Raw genomic sequence first — 24,663 nt, 5'->3', positions numbered from 1 at the left:
TATTAACAACTCTCCGCGAACTCTCAAACCATGGCTCCTCTGTTCAACAACAGGTTGAAATTCAATGAATTAAGGTGAATATAATTTCTCTTGTACGTCGCCGCATTGAAGGCACAATAGTAAGCGCAAGATGTCGCGATTGTGTACTAGGAGAAGCCTCGTCCATGTTCCATGTATTATATTATCCTAAAGAAGCAGGGTGTCGGAGACAGCTGGTCAACGGCCTCGATATGCCAGTCGTCGCCGTTTGACGTCCCAGAATGATATCGTAAACGCCTTTGTGGATCACTACAAACAGTTCTATGCAGCAGACGACCAGAATATGGCGGTAACGACAGATGTCCTCCGTTCCTTGACCGGTACCCTTGATGGGGCTGCCGTGGAGATTCCCACAACAACAATTACGGAGATGACGTCGCTGATGCTCACCATAAGGGTGCAGCGAACAGAGCCCCAGGTCCCGACGGGTTTCCGCTGAGGTTTTACCTCACGTTCCACGACATCATGTGCCCACGCCTGGACCGCGATGTATGAAGTACTGATGAACCCTGACCTTCCCCTCCCACGCGAATTCGTAGAAGGCTTGCTTATCCCGGTTCCCTAAACCATCGGGAGGCCGGGGAATTTGGAGATTATCGGCCACTGGCCGTGTTAAACTGTGACTTCAAGATTTTTACCAGGATTCTTGTCACTCGCCTTCGGCGCATCACCCCTCAAGTCATTTCTCTGGATCAAACGTGCTTTGGTGGTGACAGTAACATTCAGAAGGCACTCAGCGATTACCGTGACGTCATAGCTCTGGCCACGACCTGCCGCGGTCGCCGTGCCTTGGTGACAGAGGGGTTCGGCTACGCCTTTGATAGTGTGTCATGACTGCCTAGAAAACGTACTCCGACGGATGACCTTTCCCCACCGGTTTATACACATCATCTTGCGGCACGTCCGAGGTGCTACGTGGCGAGTTCTGGTCAATGGCCGTGTGGCGGGCCCTATTAATATCATGCGGTTGGTCCGTCCGCTGTCGATGCTCGTTTTTGCCATTGCTCTTGAGCCAGTGTTACACGGTTTGAGGAGGCGGTTGACAGGGATAACAATGAGGGGGCATGCTTTCACCTGCCGCGCCTATGCAGATGACGTGGTGTTCTTGGTTCTATCGGAGGACGGAGTGCGAAAGGCACTGGCGTGGATAAACCACTACGGGGCTGCCGCGGGCGGCCGTGTAATCCTGATGAAATCTAGTGCTATGCTCGTCGGTAGAGGTCTTCTAGAAGAGGTGTGGCACCATTGGCATTAGTGGACCAGATCAAATATTTGGGGATCAGCTTCACACAGCACACGATCTCACTTAACTATAAACGCCTGCTTCAAGCTAGCGGAACGAACGTTCGTGGCAACCTTCCGAGAGTATTGGACATTTTACAGAGGGTGGTTTTTGTTACCACTCATCTACTCTCGCGACTACCTCATTTAGCACAGATCTTACCGATGCCAAAGGCAGTGGCACTCCAGGCGGCGTTCGGCTACTTTGTAAGCGCGGGTCTTATCTTCAGAGGCCGCTACAACACACTGATACTTCCTCTTCGGGATAGCGGCCTCGGCGTAGTCAATGTCCAAGTGAGAGCAGCTGCCCTTTATGTCAGTATGACGGTTAAATCGTGGACCCGCCGCCGAACCGGATTATCGGGTAGCCTGATTGACGAACCGGCCCTCTCTCTCGAGTGGCACCCTTTGCAGTAGCCGACATTTCCTCCTCTCACATGTCAGCACATTCTTCATCGAATACAGTTATGTGAATGCTAACTTGTCTAGTAGCAGTGAAATCTGGTTTTGCAGGACAGAGCGGATCAGGATATGGCTGTGGAAAGAGGCCAAGATCACTTACTGTCACACAAGCCTTAAAGGCATTTAAAAACAATATGGCTGAAGGCCCGAACACGAGTTATTAAAATTGCTTAAATAATACACACGGCTGAAGGTCTTAGTTACCACAATTTTACATAAATACTCGGCTGAAGGCCACACACACTGGGCATAGAAAAACTGACGACTTATGGCCTGGATAACAAGGATTTCATATAGAGAAGAAAATTTTAATAGGTTTTACACAAGTGAATTTACAAATTTTAATTTAAGGCGGCTGAAGGCCTTATCTTAAAGTATTTCACGTAAAGTTCGCCTGAAGGCCACATACTCAACATAGAACAACACAAGGCTTAAGGCCAGAATAATAATAATAATTTACAATGGGAAAAATACCGTTTTTTAAAAAAAGCAAGAATCTTCAAGGTTTTAATTTAAGATGCCTGAAGGACTTATCTTAAAACGAAAACAAGCTATATTAATAGACGGCTCAAGGCGTCGCACAGTACTTGAGACTAAAAATCGCAATCAAAAAAACACCATACCAATGGTGTTCAGAAGTGTTCCAAGGGTCGGACTGAGGAGATAACTCTAACGTAAGATTAGATAAGACAGGCAGCCAAGAATAAGATCAAATAATCAGATGGCAACCCGACCCAGGGACGGTTCAAGGACCGACCAACAACTTAATCAATTCTCTTCGCCGACCAACGGCACGACAACGGAAAATATCGGTGGAGGACGAAGATACCAACAGCACTACATCTTCAAAATTGGCATCTAAAAACAGCCACGGTAGAATATCCACTGAAAAATATGACCAGCACCAAAGGCTACACGCCGTGTCGGACGACATCGACACGGCGAGGAAACACACACTCGGTTTTCTGTCCGAACCGACCGATTGCCAACTCCAGTATGCAGGCAGCGTTCATGTGCTCAGCGGAAATCACAGAAGCTACACTCATTTCCACGTAAACACTTGCACCAAGAACTCCGACAATCCTGAAACCAATCACAGTGGAACCACAAGGAGAAATGACAAGTCGACACACACAGAGTTTCCATAAGCGATCGGCGACCAAATACACGTCGCCCAACGAGAGGACCGACCGAGCGACCAACCAAGGTCGTCCCCACTCAGGTTATGTCTGCCGGCAACGGTCGGGCGAGTCATGGCCGTCCGCACCTCACCGTCACTCCGTTCCCCCCGGACTGAACTCCCACAGACGATGACTCGGAAATACGAGGTGCGTTCAAGTTCTAAGGCCTCCGATTTTTTTTTCTAATTAACTACTCACCCGAAATCGATGAAACTGGCGTTAATTCTCGACGTAATCGCCCTGCAGACGTACACATTTTTCACAACGCTGACGCCATGATTCCATGGCAGCGGCGAAGGCTTCTTTAGGAGTCTGTTTTGACCACTGGAAAATCGCTGAGGCAATAGCAGCACGGCTGGTGAATGTGCGGCCACGGAGAGTGTCTTTCATTGTTGGAAATAGCCAAAAGTCACTAGGAGCCAGGTCAGGTGAGTAGGGAGCATGAGGAATCACTTCAAAGTTGTCATCACGAAGAAACTGTTGCGTAACGTTAGCTCGATGTGCGGGTGCGTTGTCTTGGTGAAACAGCACACGCGCAGCCCTTCCCGGACGTTTTTGTTGCGCTGCAGGAAGGAATTTGTTCTTCAAAACATTTTCGTAGGATGCACCTGTTACCGTAGTGCCCTTTGGAACGCAATGGGTAAGGATTACGCCCTCGCTGTCCCAGAACATCGACACCATCATATTTTCAGCACTGGCAGTTACCCGAAATTTTTTTGGTGGCGGTGAATCTGTGTGCTTCCATTGAGCTGACTGGCGCTTTGTTTCTGGATTGAAAAATGGCATCCAAGTCTCATCCATTGTCACAACTGACGAAAAGAAAGTCCCATTCGTGCTGTCGTTGCGCGTCAACATTGCTCGGCAACATGCCACACGGGCAGCCATGTGGTCGTCCGTCAGCATTCGTGGCACCCACCTGGATGACACTTTTCGCATTTTCAGGTCGTCATGCAGGATTGTGTGCACAGAACCCACAGAAATGCCAACTCTGGAGGCGATCTGTTCAACAGTCATTCGGCGATTCCCCGAAAAAATTCTCTCCACTTTCTCGATCATGTCGTCAGACCAGCTTGTGCGAGCGCGAGGTTGTTTCGGTTTGTTGTCACATGATGTTCTGCCTCCATTAAACTGTCGCACCCACGAACGCACTTTCGACACATCCGTAACTCCATCACCACATGTCTCCTTCAACTGTCGATGAATTTCAATTGGTTTCACACCACGCAAATTCAGAAAACGAATGATTGCACGCTGTTCAAGTAAGAAAAACGTCGCCATTTTAAGTATTTAAAACAGTTCTCATTCTCGCTGCTGGCGGTAAAATTCCATCTGCCGTACGGTGCTGCCATCTCTGGGACGTATTGACAATGAACGCGGCCTTATTTTAAAACAATGCGCATGTTTCTATCTCTTTCCAGTCCGGAGAAAAAAAAATCGGAGGCCTTAGAACGTGAATGCACCTCGTACTAGCGGTCGCTCCAGAGATAGTACGACCGTGCACTTATCGATAAGCTCTGGTGCTTCCACTCACGGGCAAGCAAACCAGCAACTTTGTGACGCTAGTAAATTAAAAAAAAACGAGGCGACAGAACGACAAAGACAAGATGACGAGCAATAAACGGCATGACCGCGAGCCGAGCACAGCTCAACTGGGAATCCTGCGGCACGTGATGTTTCCCGCCTAATGATGAGAAATCATTATTGTGGAAAGCCGGTGTCCTACGATCGCATGGCTCGTGGTTTGGTCTTCAGTGCACCATGTCCTCCTCGACAAGAGCGCTCGTGAGACCTGTTACCTGGTCGCTAATGGAAAATACATGACACAACTTCCTCTACAAACCATTAAGGGGGGTAGGACGTAAAACGGGCCGACTTGGAACAGGAGAGGCACCACAGGACATTTTACTTTCCACTGTCTATACTTTTACAAATATATTCGTAAAATTTTGTCAGCATGACCAGGAAGGATTCAGAATTCACACTCATAGCAGTAGAAGTTCGAAAACAAAACGAAATAAATTTTTTTTACATGTGAAATTTCATCATTTTTTTCACTTACTAATGGCTGCATTTGTTGCTCTAGGTACACTTTTCTTCATAAGTAAGAGAGATTCATCGATGAACTTTGCACAGCATACAAACCATACTTAAAGGTGTATGAAACTCTAGGATTTTGAAAATCAATTAAAAACTGTGGTAAAGATTGAGGTAATTAAATATAAAATTTGTGTTTTTTTAAACATTACATTTAAAATATAACAGCTCATTCGTTTTTTCATAAATTAAATAAATTCTAGAGTTTCATACACCTGCAAGATAGTATGTATGATGTGCAAAATTCATCGAAGAATCTCTCTAACTTATGAAGAAAAGTGTACCTATAGCAACAAATGCTGCCATTATCAAGTGAAAATGATGATGAACTTTGACACGTAAAAAAATTTATTTCGTTATGTTTTCGAACTTCCACTGCAATGAGTGTGAATCCTGAATCCTTCTTGGTGATGCTGACAAACTTTTATGAATTTATTTGTATAAGTATAGACACTGATTATTAAAATGTCCTGTGATACATCTTCTGCTCCAAGTCGGCCCGTTTGACGTCCTACCTCCCTTAAAATAACTGATTCACCGCTGTGCGTTCGTTGTCACACGCTTGATACGGCCAAATAATGACTGATGAGTGGATCTTCTGCATAGGCGTGGCACCTGATTCTAAAGACGCTTGCCTTTCTTCTACGTACGGCTCCCCGTGTCATTACACCTAAATCACTTCGGTTCCCAGATGAGACTTATTTCCCACGTACGAAGACTACCGCTGCGATCTTGATAAAAGGCCCCTCGATCTCATATTTTTTCCTTGAAAGCAATAATAGTGGTATTGATTTTTGGACTTTCCTGAAAGAACGCTTTACTTTTCTCGTGCGCCATCGGCGATACCGTCAGTACTACAACTTTCTGGGTAGTGCCTTCTTCGATCCCCACTGCAGCTGGGGTGTCACAGGTATGAGAAGGTGATTTCAAAAAAATGGTTCAAACGGCTGTGAGCAGTATGGGACTTAACATCTGAGGTCATCGGTCCCCTACAACTTAGAACTACTTAAACCTAACTAACGTAAGGACATCACACACATCCGTGCCCGAGGCAGGATTCGAACCTGCGGCCGTAGCGGTCGCGTGGTTCCAGACTGAAGCACCTAGAACCGTCGGCCACACCGGCCGGCCTGTGCAGTTCAGTGAGTGGGGCTTTCACGCAACTGAGTAATCTATTTTCGAGTGTGAAACGTCTTTTCCTGTTTGCCATTGTTGGTTGGAGTTACTGTCTAGCTTGCGTTTTCGTTTGTCTGCCGGTGTCTGAATTACGTATTTTACGTGTTGCAAAGGACTGTTGTGTTTTATTGAGAGGTTAAATTGTCAAACGTCTCGCTGTTTCTTTAACGTTAAATACTTATTGTTTCGATAACGCTGAGGCTGTCAATTAGATGGTTCCATATGAGTAATGCCATCCATCTCAGATTAACGTTCGATTCTGCAAGGTCGAGTGTAGCAGTTGCCAAGACTATGTGAAGACTTTGATGTGTGTTAAGCTAATTGATATACATCTCATGTATGTTCTTTCTTGCAGAGTGTCGTTCAAATGGCTCTGAGGACTATGCGACTTAACTTCTGAGGTCATCAGTCGCCTAGAACTTAGAACTAATTAAACCTAACTAACCAAATGACGTTGCCGCTCGGGCAGAGTGTCGTGTTGGATATTTATTGAATAGAATATCTCATCTGGTTTAAATATATCACCACTCGATCCTGTAAGGTTTAACGCACCAGTTGCACTTAAGTTAATCTAACCGATGTACGTGACTTATATATATTTTAATTAAGTAATGTTTTCATGTGAACTTTACTTAACGAATTTGGTGATTTATTGTAAATGCTAGTCATCATTCAGAAGAAGAAAGTATAACCGGTCGCCTAGTTGCACTCATTGTAGATTTGCATGTTTGTCATGACACTCTTTGGTTTCATATTGATCCTTTGCGTACAGTATCGTGATCTTTGCTGAATCAATGTGGCTAAAATAGTATGGGCATCTGAGTTTCGTTATACTTTCTGTATAATGTGCATGGGACTTCGCAGACACACACACTTTGCTATCACTTCCATGGTCAAATATTCATTTTGCTCAAGTTAAATGTCATTAATTATATTTCATTGACACTGTATTGTTAACTTGTCTTGTCTTATGACCAATTGTGATAAAGTGTACTTTGTGATCAAACTGTGAAGTTTTTCTTACAGTTATGTGTAATGTCTTGATTTGGTCATTTATTAACGACTGATGAAATCATATTTGGCTATTAGAACCACTACCACCATTAACTCCCCACTCGCACGCTCGCTGCCATGTAAGCGTGACTGGGCAAATGTTTTAGGGTGCGGCCAGCCACGCACGGCTTGTCAAACTTAACGCGTGGAGCGTACGTGGGCCACGTCCGAGAAAAGCCCCCGCCTGTCAGTGGGCTTTGCTCCGTCCTTCTGGGAAGCACCCAAAACATCACGACGTTTCACTTAGCACTTTCCGTTCAGCACAACTCTCTGAGTAAGGTAGAGTCGTAGCGTCACCGCTCTTTACGTTTCGACACCTGTTCGTGGCTGAAGTACGTGCGCAGCTCCAGTGGCTATTTGCATAAAAAGAGGCTGTCCAGCAATGTATCGTCACAATCCCTTACACTGAATGGGAATGACAGAAGAAGAAGGATGAGAATTCTCAATTCGCATAAGTTATGAGTACTGCTTATTTGCTATGAAACGACTTTACAGTACCATACAAAAGGAATTTAAATATTAAGATGACAATGAAACAGCAAAAAATTGCAACGATTGACAGATCGGTTTCTTTTATGTGTTCATCAAAAAGCACTTTATGCTAAATTTTCAAGCATGGAGCATAGTAAAATTTTTTAAGTCACACACATTATTCCATTGTCAGGTGCAACAGATGGCAGTGGAAATGAGTGAAAAGTATGGAGATCTCATACGTTACTGCAAATTACGTTGGTTAAATCAAGGAACACACCTCGAACCATTTTTGGATTTAAAACTCGCTATTGTCAAATTTATGATGGAAAAGGGAGTACAGGAACGAAAATTGGAACGCACTCGAGATTTCGCATTTTAAGTGGACTTGACTGTACACTGCCCACAGTGAGACATTGCAAGCTAACTTCTTTCTGATTTAATGGGGATGCATTAAAAAAGAGAATCGTGTTGTAGAAGGGACACATTCTGAGAAAGACAGTCCAGTTCCCTAAGCTCACTGACGTTAAAGAAAGCGTGATGTCTGAAGAATTCAATGAGGCCTTGCAAGAATTGCAAGGATAGTTTTGTAAAGGCTTCGAGGCCAGTGCCAGTCTCACACCTGTTTTCAATACCGTGTCCCACTTCAATTGAAAGCGCCTCTGTCCATGTGACGATGTAGCTTATTGACCTGCGTGCTAACTCCAGCTTTAATGAGGAATATTTTTGCGTTACAACTGTCCAGGACCTGCACATCGATTTCCTCAGCTTTATTTTTCTCCATAACGAGGTTACAAAAGTGTCACAATATTTCCATCGACACATTAGTGTAACACAAATATTTTCGACCATGAAACTAAAGAAGTCAACATCACGTGGCAACCATATGCAAACCATATGTACGAACTAAAAGTATTTTCCGTCTTCAGCGTGCCAACAATGATTAATTAATACTGAAAACATATTTTGTTGGTAATCTGTAGTATTCAGAAATATGGAATATAAAACCATGTCGTATATAGCGCAACTGCACTGCCAGTTAAATATGGCGCATTTGTTATTTTCCTCTCTTGCCCCTCGAAGCGCTGAGAGAGAGGCGTGGTGGTGATGGAAATGTGGAGTGAGGCCGAGCGTCTTGTCACTCGCGCCACAGCATGGGCCGCCAGCGGAAATATCGGCAACCCTTGTTCTGGAGTATCTTATCGTTGTGACAAATATGAGTCGTTATCTCCCGAGCTGTGTGGAGCGATAACACATGACTAGGAATCTCGGAAACATTATGCACTGCGAATAATCACGGTATACGTTGGTAGGTTTGGAACTTTTTTGGGTCAAGAAGCTTTTAATGTACTTACAAATGGCAGTGTATTTCTGTAACACACGCACATAAACGCACGCACGTACGCACGCACGCAAACACACACACACACACACACACACACACACACACACACACACACAGGGAGATGTTATGTATGACATACATCAAAGCAGACTGAGAAAAAATAGTTACAACATGATAAATAGTGACCTGCTCTCCGTACGAAAGTGAATATAGTAGGTTATGCACGTCAAAGTGTTTCACGTATTGCGGCATAGTTATGGAAATAGGAACAGGGGGTCCCATACTGACCAGATATTGCTGTAGACGATTTGTAGTATCTTACCTGTTTCGTTAGCAAAATAAACGAGATTTTTGTCCCTTTCATTATTTTAGTCACTTGTCACCAAGCTATTGAGAGATAATGCTGTTTTACTTGAGTAGTATTAAGAAATTTCATACCTTGTTTGCTATGCAAATTTCAGCTGCACTATATATGTAGCTATTAAGGTGCACACGCCTTAGATGTAGTTGCGATTTCTTTCAGATTGCTGGGTTCTCTCGTATGTGCTGCTGCTGGTATTGGTGCACAGCTCCTTCGCCTCCAAGATACTGGTCATCGCACCATCGCCTGCCATAAGTCACCAGAAACCATTTCATACGCTAACTCAGGCTTTACTTCAACGAGGCCACGAGATCACTTTTCTTACTCCGAATCCTCTAAATGTAAGTTTGCACAGAAATTCCTTTTAAGAAAGCTTCAGTGTAGGCTACTGTAATGATATCCTGAGGGGCATCTCGTTCGCCCTGCGAATTCTGTTGAGTAACATGTTACGTACGATGAAACGGGGATGCAAGCAAGATAAAAAAAAAAAAAATGGTTCAAATGGCTCTGAGCACTATGGGACTTAACATCTGAGGTCATCACTGCCCTAGAACGTCGAACTACTTAAACCTAACTAACCTAAGGACATCACACACATCCATGCCCGAGGCAGGATTCGAACCTGGGACCGTAGTGGTCACGCGGTTCCAGACTAAAGAGCCTACAACCGCTCGGCCACAGCGGCCGGCTCTCAGGCTTCGCAAACAGTAATTAATATAGTAGCAAATGAAGATTTTCTTCAGGGCGTAGTGATCTCTCTCACAATTTTGTCTTCATTGTAGGTTATCCGACTATTTTTAACATCAGTTAACTCGAAAAAATAAAATTTGGGACAGTTTTATCTCTGCGATATAAAATGTAGTCCACATTTTTTTTTTCTTTCGTTAACTTCATATTCAGTTCAACACACTGCCAGCATTTCTTTTCTTCAAACTTTCATCAGTGAAACCGAAAAAGTAGTACTAGTTATTGTTCAGAAAGAAAAACCAGCAGCTGGACGACTTTCAGACATTGTTATGTTCGACAGGCAAGGCAAGTTAGCGACGGGTAGTGGATGAACTATACGGTCAGCCAAGTCACTTTCTCGCTTCACACTGAAACCGATAAAATTATGAAAATGTATTTCGTATGAAGTAAAGTGTCTACACACATAAGCTCAACATTTTCTCATTAACCACTGGACCGATTTAACCAGACTAGGTACATATAACATTATATTCTGGAAAAAAATCGCTGCGGGGGTACGAACCACCCACCCATCAAAGGGGTTGGGTGGGGATGAAAACCCAGAGTAGCCCACGATGAGTGAATATCTTTGCTTGAGTTATCCATCGTTTGACAGAGACCATCAACAAACATTACGCGTAATTTAGAACGTTTACGAAACTATTTCTCTCCTACGACATCCAAAAAAATGATCGCATCACGCTGCAGTACCCGTTATAAAGTCGTAGGAGGAGTTGAACAAACGATGGGGGGGGGGGGGGGGCGAGGAGGGAGGAGAAAATGCACAGAGAAAGGGGAGGGGATGAGAGAGAGATGCAGGATGAGATGGTAGTGAAGGGGTGGCAGGGTCGGAGAACAGAGAGAGGTGGCGGTGGCGGTGGACAGAGAGGAAGAGAAGGAAGAGATGGACGGCCTGGGGTTCAGCTCACCGCTCTCCTGCCCATTTGTCAGTTTTCGTGATCTGGAGCTGCTGTTTCTCAGTCGAGTGGCGCCTTAGTTGACGTCACGAGTGCCAGTCGCCCCTTAGGAAGAAGCTACACTGAGCACTCAACTACCGTTGTGGATACTTTAAAACTGTAGTGTATTAAGATACACAAAGTGATCAAAATTATCCGACCAGCCCAAAAAACATACGTTTTTCATATTAGGTGCATCAGCGAACTCAGTAGATATTAGACATCGTGAGAGAGCAGACTGGAGCACTGCTCGGAACTCACGGACTTCGAATGTCATCAGATGGTTGGGTGTCACTCTTGTCATACGTCTATACGCGAGATTTTCACACTCCTAAACGTCCGATGTGGTAGGGAAGTGGAAACGTGAAGGGACACGTAGGGCACAAAAGCGTACAGGCCGACCTCGTCATTTGACTGACAGAGACAGCCGTCTGTTGAACAGGGTCGTAATGTCTAACAGGCAGGCATCTATCCAGACAATCACACAGGATTTCCATACTGCATCAGGATACACTGCATGTACTATGACAGGTAGGCGGAAGGTGAGAAAACTTGGATTTCATGGTCGAGCGGCTGCTCATAAGCCACACATCACGCCGGTTAATGCCAAACGACGCTTCGCTTGGTGTAAGGAGCGTAAACATTGGACGACTGAACAGTGGAAAAACGTTGTGTGGAGTGACGAATCACGGTACACAATGTGATGATCGGATGGCAGGGTGTGCGTATGGTGAATGCCCGGTGAACGTCATCTGCCAGTGTGTGTAGTGACAACAGTAAAATTCGGAGGCGGTGGTGTTATGCTGTGGCCGTGTTTTCCATCAAGGGGGCTTGCACCCATTGTTGTTTTACGTGTTACTATCACAGCACAGACCAACGTTGGTGTTTTAAGCATCTTCCTGCTTCCCACTGTTGATGAGCAATTTTGGGATGGCGATTGCATCTATCAACATGATAGAGCACCTGCTCATAATGCAAGGCCTGTGGCGGAGTGGTTATCCCTGTAGTGGACTGGCCTGCACAGAGCCCTGACATGAATGCTTTGGGATGTTTTGGAACGTCGCCTTCGTGCCAGGCCTTACTGATCCTCATCGATACCTCTCCTCAGTGCAGCATTCCGTGAAGAGTGAGCTGCCATTCCCCAAGAAACTTCCGCAGCACCTGATTGGACGTATGCCTGCGAGAGTGGAAGCTGTCATCAACACTAAGAGGGGGCCAACACCAAATTGAATTCCTGCATTACCGATATAGGGCGCCACGAACTTGTAAGTCATTTTCAGCCAGGTGTGCAGATACTTTTGATCTCACAGTGTACAATGTTGAGTTAACATCATAACATTCTAAATTACAGTACCTAAAAGACAATGGCAATTATCAATGGGTAAGGGGTAGGACCCTACCAGAGTAGTCAATAAAAAAATATTAACGTTCTGCGTTCTAGATTAAACGCTGTACAAAAATAGAAACTGAAATCATAAGCTTATGTTCTTTGCAGCTTGCTCACGAGAATCTAACGGAAATTGACCTGGCTCCAGCTTATAAACTTCAAAATGAGGTTAATTTTGTAGACTGGGCTTACATGTCACCTGTGGAAACACTGAACCTGATTTTTGACCTATGTTATGACGTGGTTCAAGTGCAACTGAGTCAGCCAGCGGTACAGGATTTTATCAGGTAAGTCTTTTCCAAACATTTTGAGCTAAAACATCTTTTTCTTGGTAGAATCACTTTCAAAATCTCGTGCAAGAACTGCGTGCTATTATCTTCTCTATAAGAACGATCTCCGCTGTCTGTGATACTGAAACGGGAAGACCTGTTTGTTTACTTTCACTCTGTTATATGTAATAACGTTATATTTTGTAGCAACTCATGGAGCGCACCAAGAATATTTCTAGCCCAGGAAAGGGCAGTCGAGTTGATTTGTGGTGGCAGTGGTCAGACTTCGTGCAGGTTGTTGAAAGGTCTCCAGTTTCCAACTCTGCTAACCCTGTACGCATATTCCATAATTCGGGTTGTCGCTCACTCACTCAGAAACAACTCCGAAACACTAGGCTGGAAAACGATATGCACTAGTACAGTCCCTGCTTATGCACTGTACAGAACGATATGTTCTATATAGCAGGTTTCATTTTCAATAGCCTTCCAGCAGTTTGAAGATAAAAATCTCTATACGTTCCTTGTATTCTGTACATTACTCGGACAAAGTAACATAGAGCTTTTTCCGTAACATGTTTTTTATTCTTACATTCCTTCTCAGTTTTTCGCGTTTTATCAGTTATTTAATGCCTTTATACGAAAATTTTCTAAGAAGCATTCTATAGACTTCCGTGTTAGCTGAAGAGCCAACACCGTGTTACGAGTGGAGGCCGAAATGCACGCGTTTTAGCTCACGCAGGCTGGCGTGAGGAGGGAAGAACTATACTGACGTGAAGTCTCGAACATGACAAGGAATGAGAATTCAGAAAGCGGACGTAATTAGTTTGATACTTAACTTTAATCCACTAAAGATGAACGTCGCTCTTGATGGTACATTATTCACAATATTATCTGTTCAGAATACATTCTTGAAGTAATTACAGTAACTTAATATGGCGCCTTGCTAGGTCGTAGCAAATGACGTAGCTGAAGGCTACGCTAAACTGTCGTCTCTGCAAATGAGAGCGTATGTAGACAGTGAACCATCGCTAGCAAAGTCGGCTGTACAACTGGGGCAAGTGCTAGGGAGTCTCTCTAGACTAGACCTGCCGTGTGGCGGCGCTCGGTCTGCAATCACTGATAGTAGCGACACGCGGGTCCGACATATACTAACGGACCGCGGCCGATTTAGAGGCAAGTGTGGTGTCTGGCGGTGACACCACATAGACTATATACAAACTCCTTCCATGACCAAGTAGTTTACCATCAAGTGGTCCCTCAGAAACCTATAAATAAATAAATAAAACTGAAAGCAAGTTATGGATGAAAATTATGTGAAGACATAGTTAATTTGCAGTCATATTTTCAGAATTCACAAAATGACCACCTTCGGTCCATACGACCACACGGCCGCGCTGGTCATCACATAGTGAGGCACTGTCCTGCTCCTTCTTGAGACGAAAAGGACTGAAAATATGGACGGTGGACCTTGTTGTCTTCACTGGGGTTAATATTTCACCGCTTTTCCCTTAAGTACGCTCTAAAATTAAAAAAGAAAATGAATAAAGTTTCCCCTGATGATATTAATCAACAATGCAAATGTTAACTATGCTGTACGTATGTACAAATTACGGTAAATAACGAGTCGCTGTACAATAGTTTTTTCCTAATAATGTTTAATGTATTCAAAATATTCACAGTAATTCGAAGACTGGTCAAGTCAACCAGTGGTTAGATAGTGGGTCGAGACCGCAGTAAAGCGGTTAGAGAACACTCGCTATATAAAATTAAGTAACTGAAAGCAGCTTGTGAAATGCATGCTGTGCTCACGGGTAAAAGTTAGCCAAAATGAAGATAAATCGCGTACCATCTGACACATTGATACACAATGCTACAACCTAGGCGTCGATTAGTAGCAGAAAAAATCCACGTCTCTCAGAGGCCAACCTGAGTCAAAGTCCAACCTCAGTCTGCAGAATCAGACTCCCAATCCTACTTCAGCAGGAAAATTCACAAGCTCGGCCGATCCGCTAGCAGAAAATAGTCATTGCTCTAACTAGTGCCGAATTATTCTTAGTCCACAGGGAATTTGCACGAAATACTGCTGTCCAACCACCGACGACCCAAAAAACTTCTGTGTTTCTACACGTGTCAGAATCACACGGATGTGACTTCAACAAAATGATTCTGGACCTTTTCCTCGAGCAAGACGACCACCGCCCTTTTATAGTCTGTATTCATCCTTTCCCGGAAAATGCTATACCTACGTCACTTAAGAGTTTCGTAGTTTCACCTGCTTAACTTACATCTTTTGATACGTAAGTAACACCCTCAGTGCACCATTACATGAGCGCCAAAATTATGGTTTATATCGATAATTTAAATCTACATGTAATAGTTCGTCCAGTATTTAAGATTAAATAACTGCAAAGCTCCCTTGTAGAGCTCGTAACCATTCAATACTCTCCAAGCCGTCAAAAATTCCAATTACAGATATGGCACGACTTCATCACCAGATCTACACTTTTCTCTGCAGTGCACTATTCAAAATTAAGATACCTGTAACAGGTCACGAATTTTGGGCACAACAACGCAATTTTACAGGCAGTTAATAAAGCACGTAATAAAAATTACAAATCTTAATAACTACAGGTAAAATGTAGTGTGTATCGATCTCCGCCAGTACATACCGTCTTGCTGGATGAGTGCTTGGGTAGTGTCAGATTTTATGTCAATTTTGAAATAAAAATCTAGTTAAAATGGTTGTCAAGGATTAATTAATTGCGGCACCAAACATCCAACCATCTGAACGTGTTCTCTCACGTCAAATTAACATGACCACATGTCAAAAGCCTGTGTAACAACCTTTTCCAGTGCGGACTGCTGCGAGGCGCTCAGGAAGGGTGTGAATGAGGTTCTGGAAGTGTGCCGCAAGAGATGTGGAGGTATACCGACGTCAGTGCCATTGTCAGCTGTGCTAGATTTCTCAGTGGAGGATCCGTGGTTTGAACGAGCCTATCGAAGTGGCCCCTCAGGTTCTTAATGGGGGAGTTTGGTGATCAGTCAACTAAGGCAACCTCATCCTGGTGCTCTTCTAGCCACGCGCCAACACTAAAAGTTGTCAGACACGTTGCATTATCCTGCTGGTAGAAGCCATCGTGCTCAGGAGAAACGAACTGCCTGTGAAGAAGGACTTAAGTTGACCTATTGTGCCTTCCAGAGTGAATGGATCACTTAGGAAATATCACGAAACCACTCCGCAGAACTAACTGCTTGATCCTCTGTCCTGGACCCTTCCGACGATTGTTGCAGGGTCCGATGGAGCATGAAATGCGGTTTGTCTGAAAAGACCAACAGTCTCCATGCTGTGACTTCCAACTGAGGGACTGGTTTGCAAATTCCAGCCTTCGTCACCTAAGAGCAGTAGTTAGCAGGGGTGCACAAACCACGAGCCTGCTGCGAAGGCCCTTACTCTGTTCGCTGAACAGTCGTTGAGGAGCCACTGCTGGTAGCTTCTTGGTTCATCTGGGCAGTACTTTGGTCAACAGTTACTAAACACTAGCTAACTTAAAGCTACAAAAAATTTATTTCACGGTGCTGTATCTTTTGATTTATTCTGATTACAGTTAATATCCGTACGCCAGCAGGACTACGGTGCTCCCCTCTTCAAGGTGATGTTTCACTCTTTACTGATCCAATTACAGTCTACGCTGTAGCCGGCCGCGGTGGTCTAGCGGTTCTAGGCGCGCAGTCCAGAACCGCGCGACTGCTACGGTCGCAGGTTCGAATCCTGCCTCGGGCATGGATGTGTGTGATGTCCTTAGGTTGGTTAGGTTTAAGTACTTCTAAGTTCTAAGGGACTGATGACCACAGTAGTTAAGTCCCATAGTGCTCAGAGCCATTTGCACCATTTTTCTACGCTGTATGAGCGCAAACCGAACACTACGTGAAAAGCTGTAGTGTGCTAAGTGGGGCAACTGACGTCACGTCTGTCCGCCTGATCTTTTGACAGGAACTGGTGACCTGTCTGCCGACGAGCAGTCATCCACGGGTCAGGGGTCGCCACACCTCAGTGCAGGGAGCTGTCTCTAGGCGGTAGCCGAAATGCCCCCTCTCAGGTCCGCCCCCAGACGCGTCCATGGCCGGCCTTGTTGTCACTGAGCACACACCATTGAAATCCTGCCCGCAACCCACACCAAAATATCCACATAAATAACAGTCCATCATTTAGCAATACATAAAATTACCTTCTTTGTGACTTCGTTAACAACATAAGCGGAGCAACACCATGAATTAAAACAGCTTATCGAAGACATCTACAAGTAATCAGCAAGTTATAACAAATAAACATAGTAGTGTGTCATTCTGTTTATTGGCAAGGTCAGTATGTGTGGTGCGTATTTCGCATTATAATCTTAACACGCATAAATTTGTTTCGAATAAATTGCGGTTGGAACAACTGGAGGAAAATGAGTGGGGTGTTGTGTGACAACAAGGTGTGCTCTGGGTTGAAAGGGAAAGTGTACAAGTCAGTGGTAAGGCCAGCTATGATATACGGGGCAGAGACGTGGCCAATCACAGTAGCCCAGGAAAGGAAGATGGAAGTGGCGGAAATGAGGATGCTGAGGTGTATGTCTGGGGTAACAAGGAAGGACAGGACTAGAAATGAATTTGTTAGAGGAGCTGTGAAAGTGGGACCCATGGCGAAAAAGATATAGGAGAGCAGACTAAGGTGGTACGGACACTTACAGAGAAAAGGGGAAGAGCATATCGGAAACAGAGTTGAAGATATAAAGATTGAAGGAGCGAGAAGTACACAAAGACAGAAGATGAGGTGGAAGGTTAAGATATCCGGGGTCCTAAGGGAGAAAGGATGGAAGAAGGAAGAAGCAATGGATAGGGTACTATAGAGGAGAAGGATCGAAAAGAGCAACGCCGGCCCAACGTGACGTGGGACAAGGCGACAATAAAGAAAGAAAGAAAGAATCTGGAAGCTACACAGAACAACATACACTGATGAAACTAAAGAAACTGCTACACTTGTCTAACGTCGTGTAGGCCCCCGCGAGAACGCAGAAGTTCCGCAACACGACGTGGGATGGGTTCGACTAATGTCTGTAGTAGTGCTGGAGGGCACTCACACCACGACTTCTACAGTGCTCTCCATAAATCCATAAGAGTACGATGGGGTGGAGATCTCTTCTGAACAGCTCGTTGCAAGGCATCGCACATATGCTCAATAATGTTCATGTCTGGAGAGTTTGGTGGCCAGCGTAAGTTTTTACACTGGGAAGAGAGTTTCTGCAGCCACTATGTACCAATTCTAGAGGTATGGGGTGTCGTATACAACAGGGAACCAAATAAATGCTTGTTATACTAACACGATATAATAAAAACTATAAAACTCTGTCCAACCTCAATACACCATGAATTAATCCGTAGGATTAATTACAATAAAATTACGCATACAGTAAAAATAAGTACAAAAATAAACTCCCCAACAACTTCTGTATATGAAAGAACTGTCTACCAAATTTCACCAGCAAGTAAACATTTGAAACGAACGTGGTTCCGACTTGCGCCAGCGTTCAATTCAATGAATCTGTTTTGGTAACTGGTTTTACCAGCATATTTTGGCAGAAAGCCTATGCCCAACAAAATCTTTGTACATAGGTTTAGCTTTACAAACATTCTGTGCACATACTGTTCCGGGGTAACGACAAGCGCCGACACGAAGATCGAGAACGATACAGCAGAGAGGGCTGTGAGACGACGTCAGCCAGTAGCACGCTGACTAGGACGTCACCACGACAGGAGCGGCCTCTACATGAAGAGAATAAAAGCGACGCGCCGCCTAGACACAGCCGCACTAGAAGAGAGGACTAGAAGAGGCGCGCTAGAAGAGCCACAGTGATACTGAAGACAGCAGTGACTCATGAACTTGTGTAATTGGCTTGCGTAGATATTGTGGCTATCAAAGGACATTGATAATTTGGATGTCGCCAATTGCTTGCGACCTATAATGTAGAAACGGATGATAAGTATTGTCAATTCAATTAGTATAATAAACTCCATTAAATGATTTGCTTGTACGAGGGTTAGAACTTTAATGTTGTTGTTGTTGTTGTTGTTGTTGTCTTCAGTCCTGAGACTGGTTTGATGCAGCTCTCCATGCTATTCTATCCTGTGCAAGCTTCTTCATCTCCCAGTACTTACTGCAACCTACATCCTTCTGAATCTGCTTAGTGTATTCATCTCTTGGTCTCCCTCTACGATTTTTACCCTCCACGCTGCCCTCCAATGCTAACTTTGTCATCTCTTGATGCCTCAGAACATGTCCTACCAACCGGTCCCTTCTTCTTGTCAAGTTGTGCCACAAACTCCTCTTCTCCCCAATTCTATTCAATACCTCCTCATTAGTTATGTGATCTACCCATCTAATGTTCAGTATTCTTCAGTAGCACCACATTTCGAAAGCTTCTATTCTCTTCTTCTCCAAACTATTTATCGTCCATGTTTCATTTCCATACATGGCTACATTCCATACAAATACTTTCAGAAGCGACTTGCTGACACTTAAATCTATACTCGATGTTAATAAATTTCTCTTCATCAGAAATGCTTTCCTTACCAGTCCCAGTCTACATTTTATATCCTCTCTACCTCGACCATCATCAGTTATTTTGCTCCCCAAATAGCAAAACTCCTTTACTACTTTAAGTACCTCATTTCCTAATCTAATTCCCTCAGCATCACCCGACTTAATTCGACTACATTCCATTATCCTGGTTTTGCTTTTGTTGATATTCATCTTATATCCTCCTCTCAAGACACTGTCCATTCCGTTCAACTGCTCTTCCAAGTCCTTTGCTGTCTCTGACAGAATTACAATGTCATCGGCGAACCTCAACGTTTTTATTTCTTCTCCATGGACTTTAATACCTATTCTGAATTTTTCTTTTGTTTCCTTTACTGCTTGCTCAATATACAGAGTGAACAACATCGGGGACAGGCTACAACCCTGTCTCACTCCCTTCCCAACCGCTGCTTCCCTTTCATGCCCATCGACTCTTATAATTGCCATCTGGTTTCTGTACAAATTGTAAATAGCCTTTCGCTCCCTGTATTTTACTCCTGCCACCTTTAGAATTTGATGAGTGTATTCCAGTCAACATTGTCAAAAGCTTTCTCTAAGTCTACAAATCCTAGAAACGTAGGTTTGCCTTTCCTTAATCTATTTTCTAAGATAAGTCGTAGGGTCAGTATTGCCTCACGTGTTCCAACATTTCAGCGGAATCTAAACTGATCTTTGCCGAGGTCGGCTTCTATCAGTTTTTCCATTCGTCTGTAAAGAATTCGCGTTAGTATTTTGCAGCTGTTACTTATTAAGCTGATAGTTCGGTAATTTTCACATCTGTCAACACCTTTCTTTGGGACTGGAATTATTACATTCTTCTTGAAGTCTGAGGGTATTTCGCCCGTCTCATACATCTTTCTCACCAGATGGTAGAGTTTTGTCAGGACTGGCTCTCCCAAGGCCGTCAGTAGTTCCAATGAAATGTTGTCTTGTTTCGACTCAGGTCTTTCAGTGCTCTGTCAAACTCTTCATGCAGTATCATATCTCCCATTTCATCTTGATCTACATCCTCTTCCATTTTTATAATATTGCCCTCAAGTACATCGCCCCTGTATAGACCCTCCATATACTCCTTCCACCTTTCTGCTTTCCCTTCTTTCCTTAGAGGTTAGGTTAGTGTTGTTTAATGTCCCGTCGACAACGAGGTCATTAGAGACGGAGCGCAACCTCGGGTTAGGGAAGGATGGGGAAAGAAATCAGCCGTGCCCTTTCAAAGGAACCATCCCGGCATTTGCCTGAAACGATTTAGGGAAATCACGGAAAACCTAAATCAGGATGGCTGGAGACGGGATTGAACCGTCGGCATCCCGAATGCGAGTCCATTGTGCTAACCACTGCGCCACCTCGCTCGGTCTTTGCTTAGAACTGGGTTCCCATCTGAGCTCTTGATATTCATACAAGTGGCTCTCTTTTCTCCAAAGGTGTCTTTAATTATCCTGTAGGCTGTATCTATCTTATTCCTAGTAAGATAAGCCTCTACCTCCTTACATATGTCCTCTAGCCAACCCTGCTTAGCCATTTTGGATTTCCTGTCGATCTCATTTTTGAGACGTTTGTATTCCCTTTTGCCTGCTTCATTTACTGCGTTTTAATATTTTCTCCTTTCATCAATTAAATTCAATATTTCTGCTGTCACCCAAGGATTTCTACTAGCCCTCGTCTTTTTACCTACTTGATCCTCTGCTGCCTTCACTACTTCATCCCTCAGACCTACCCATTCTTCTTCTACTGTATTTCTTTCGCCCATTCCTGTCAATTGTTCCCTTATGCTCTCCCTGAAACTCTGTACAACCTCTGGTTTTTTCAGTTTATCCAGGTCCCATCTCCTTAAATTCCCACCTTTTTGCAGTTTCTTCAGTTTTAATCTACAGTTCATAACAAATAGCTTGTGGTCAGAGTCCACATCTGTCCCTGGAAATGTCTTACAATTTAAAACCTGGTTCCTAAATCTCTGTCTTACCATTATATAATCTATCTGATACGTTCTAGTATCTCCAGGATACTTCCATGTATACGAGTACAAACTTCTTTTATGATTCTTGAACCAAGTGTTAGCTGTGATTAAGTTATGCTCTGTGCAAAATTCTACCAGACGGCTTCCTCTTTAATTTCTTAGCCCCAATCCATATTCACCTACTATGTTTCCTTCTCTCCCTTTTCCTACTCTCGAATTCCTGTCACCCATGACTATTAAATTTTCATCTCTCCTCACTACCTGAATAATTTCTTTTATCTCATCATACATTTCATCAATTTCTTCATCATCTGCAGAGCTAGTTGGCATATCAAATTGTACTACTATAGTAGGCATGGGCTTCGTGTCTTTAATAGTGGCATCTATTTATGTACAACTCGTCCAAAATAGGTACGTGTTTCAAAGTTTTACTCACTTTCAAAATAGTCACCAGCATTGTGTATAACCCGTGGCCAGAGATGTGGAAGTCGTAGGATACTCTTAGAAGTGCCAGTTGTGTTGACAGTTCGAGCGGCCCGGTCTGTTGCCCGACGAATTTGTAGCAGTTGTGAAGCGAATGCCGTGAAGTGTTTCCTTCAGTTTAGAAATCGATTTGAACTCACGAGGGCTTAAGTCAGGTGAGTGTAGTAGGTGGTACAGCACTTAGCAACCCCATCAGTCAAACAAATCAGTATCAGCTTGCACTGTACGTGCTTCAGCATTGTCCTGTAAAATGATGGTCAGGTCCTGCAGAGAGTGCCATCACTTCTGTCTCTAAGCTGGTAGTAGGTTGTGTTCCAAAAATGAGCACTACTATCATAACAATATTCTGAGTGGTCTAGACATAGCACCTTTGGTTAATAATCGAAACGGCCTCGATACTGGGTTCGAGCCCCACTACCGTATAAATTTTCGTTAACTGGCGGCGGAAGACTACCGGCATAAGAAGTCACCCTCATTCTGCCAAGCAGGCCGGAGGAGTGGACAGAGGTTCAGGGCATTTCGTACCTTTGGGTGAGAAACTGACCCTAAAGGTGGAAGAACCAGCAATGATCAACAGCATTAGGATGTAGAAGGCTGTCAGAATCACTGCATTAAAAATTCGTAATGTGTATCCACAAGACATGAGACCTGTAATTGAAAAAGTGTCATGATAGTCTCTCCATTGTCAAAAGCATCTGGAATAGTCCCCCATTCGGCTCTCTGGGAGGGGACTGCAAAGAAACAGGTGACCATCAGAAGAAGGCTGAATAACCAACGAAAGTATAACGTTCTCTGTGTCGGTGCACGGAATGTAAGAAACTAGAACGTGGTGGGGAAGATAGAAAAACTGAAAAGGGAAATGCAAAGGCTCAGTCAATGAAGTGAAATGGAAGGAAGACAAGGATTTCTGGTCAGATAAGTATAACATACTATCAACCGCAGCAGAAGATGATACAGCGGAAGTAGGGTTCAATATGAATAGGAAGATAGGGCAAAGATTGTGTTACTGCAAACAGTTCAATGACAGGGTGATTGTCATTAGAATCGACAGCACACCCACACCGACAACGATGGTTCTGGTATACGTGCCGACTTCTTAGGCTGAAGATGAAGAGGTAGAAAACACATACGAGGATATTCAACGGGTAATGTACTGCGTAATGGGAGCTGAAAATCTAATAATCACGGGGCACTGGAATTGAGTTGTAGGGGAAGGCGTGACGGGAAGTCTTACGGGACACAAGGCACAAGAAATAAGGGAGGAGACGACTAACTGAGGTCTATAACAAATTTCAACTGCTAATAGCGAATTCTCTGCTCAAGAATCACTAGGGGAGGAGGTATACTTGGAAAAGGTCGGGTTATATGGGAAGCTTTCAGTGATATTACATCGTGGTCAGACAGAGGTTCCTAAATCAGATTCTGGATTCCAAGGCGTACTGAAGAGTGGTTATAGGCTCAGATTACAATGTAGTAGGCAAAAGTTTAAGAGATCAGTCAAGAAGAATCAATATGCAAAGAAATCGAATACAGCAGTACTAACTAATGACGAGCTACGCTTGAAGTTCTCTAAGAAATGGCTTCATCAATAAGGACTAGCTCACTAGGCAGTCCAGTTGAAGATGAAAAAATGGAAATCACAGATGTTGGGAAAAAAACGTTGGTACAAAGAAGGTAACTGCGAAGAAGCCATAGATAACAGATGAAATACTTCAATTGAACGATGAAAGAAGGAAGTAAAAAATGTTCAGGAAAATTTTGGACTACAGAAATACAAGTCACTTAAAAATGAAATAAATAGAGAGTGTAGGGAAGCTAAGACATAAAGGCAGCATGAAAAACGTGAAGAAATCGAGAAAGAAACGACTGTCGGAAATACTGACTCAGCATATAGGAAAGTGGATACAAACTTCGGTGAAATTAAAAGCAAGTGTGGAAACATTAAGAGTGCAACGGGAATTCCACTGTTAACTGCCGAGGAGAGAGCTGATAGGATGAGATTTGTCTGATGTGATAGGAGACATAGCAATTTATTTACAAGAGATAGGAGCTGCAGTATTAGAATCGGAATTCATACGATCTTGGCTAGACTTAAGATCAAATAAGACAGAAGAGACGGATTATATTCCGTCTAAATTGCTAAAATCATTGAGGGAAGTGATTAAAAAAAACAACTGTTCACATTGGCGTGTAGAATGCATCTGACTTTCGAAAAAATATCACCCACACAATTTCGAAGACTAGATTTGATAAGTGCGAAAATTATTGCACTATCAGCTTAACAGCTCATGCCTTCAAGCGACTGACAGGAATAATATCCAGAAGAGTGGAAAAGAACATTGGGAATGTGTTAGATGATGATCAGCATGGCTTTAGGAAAGCTAAAGGCAGTTCTGACGTTGCGGTCGATAATGGAAGCAAGATTAAAGAAGAAGCAGACCCGTTCATAGGCTCTGTCGACTTGGGAAACGCGTTCGACAGTTTAAAATGGTGCAAGGGGATTAAAATGATGAGGAAACTATAGCTAAGTTATAGGAAGATACGAGAGGTATACGTGTACAAAAACCAAGAAGGAATAATAAGAGTGGAAAACCAAGGAGGAAGTGATCGGATTGAAAAGGATGTAAGACAGGGATATAGTCCTTCATCTACACTACCCAATCTATAGATCTAAGAAGAAATTATGGAAATAAAAAAAAAGATTAGAGAGTGGAATTAAAATTCAGAGTAAAAGGATATCAATGCCATGATCCGCAAATGTCATTGGTATGCTCAGTGAAAGTGAAGAAGATTTGCAGAATCTGCTGAA

At 43.6% G+C, this 24,663-nt stretch overlaps 1 protein-coding gene across 1 annotated transcript in view; it reads left to right on the top strand.

Annotated features, from left to right (window-relative positions):
- Positions 1–9,660: 9,660 nt before the first annotated feature.
- LOC124594959 (UDP-glucosyltransferase 2-like) overlaps positions 9,661–24,663 on the top strand; it is a 53,957-nt gene continuing 38,954 nt past the window's right edge. The window contains exons 1-2 of the mRNA XM_047133469.1: positions 9,661–9,804; positions 12,641–12,819. Of these exons, the coding sequence (XP_046989425.1) occupies positions 12,725–12,819 (95 nt within the window). The 5' untranslated portion in view covers positions 9,661–9,804; positions 12,641–12,724. The remainder of the gene's footprint in view (positions 9,805–12,640; positions 12,820–24,663) is intronic.

The sequence above is a fragment of the Schistocerca americana genome, chromosome 2, assembly GCF_021461395.2.
Source record: "Schistocerca americana isolate TAMUIC-IGC-003095 chromosome 2, iqSchAmer2.1, whole genome shotgun sequence".
Classification (NCBI taxonomy): Eukaryota; Metazoa; Arthropoda; class Insecta; order Orthoptera; family Acrididae; genus Schistocerca; species Schistocerca americana.
This window is presented reverse-complemented; position numbering and strand designations above follow the sequence as displayed.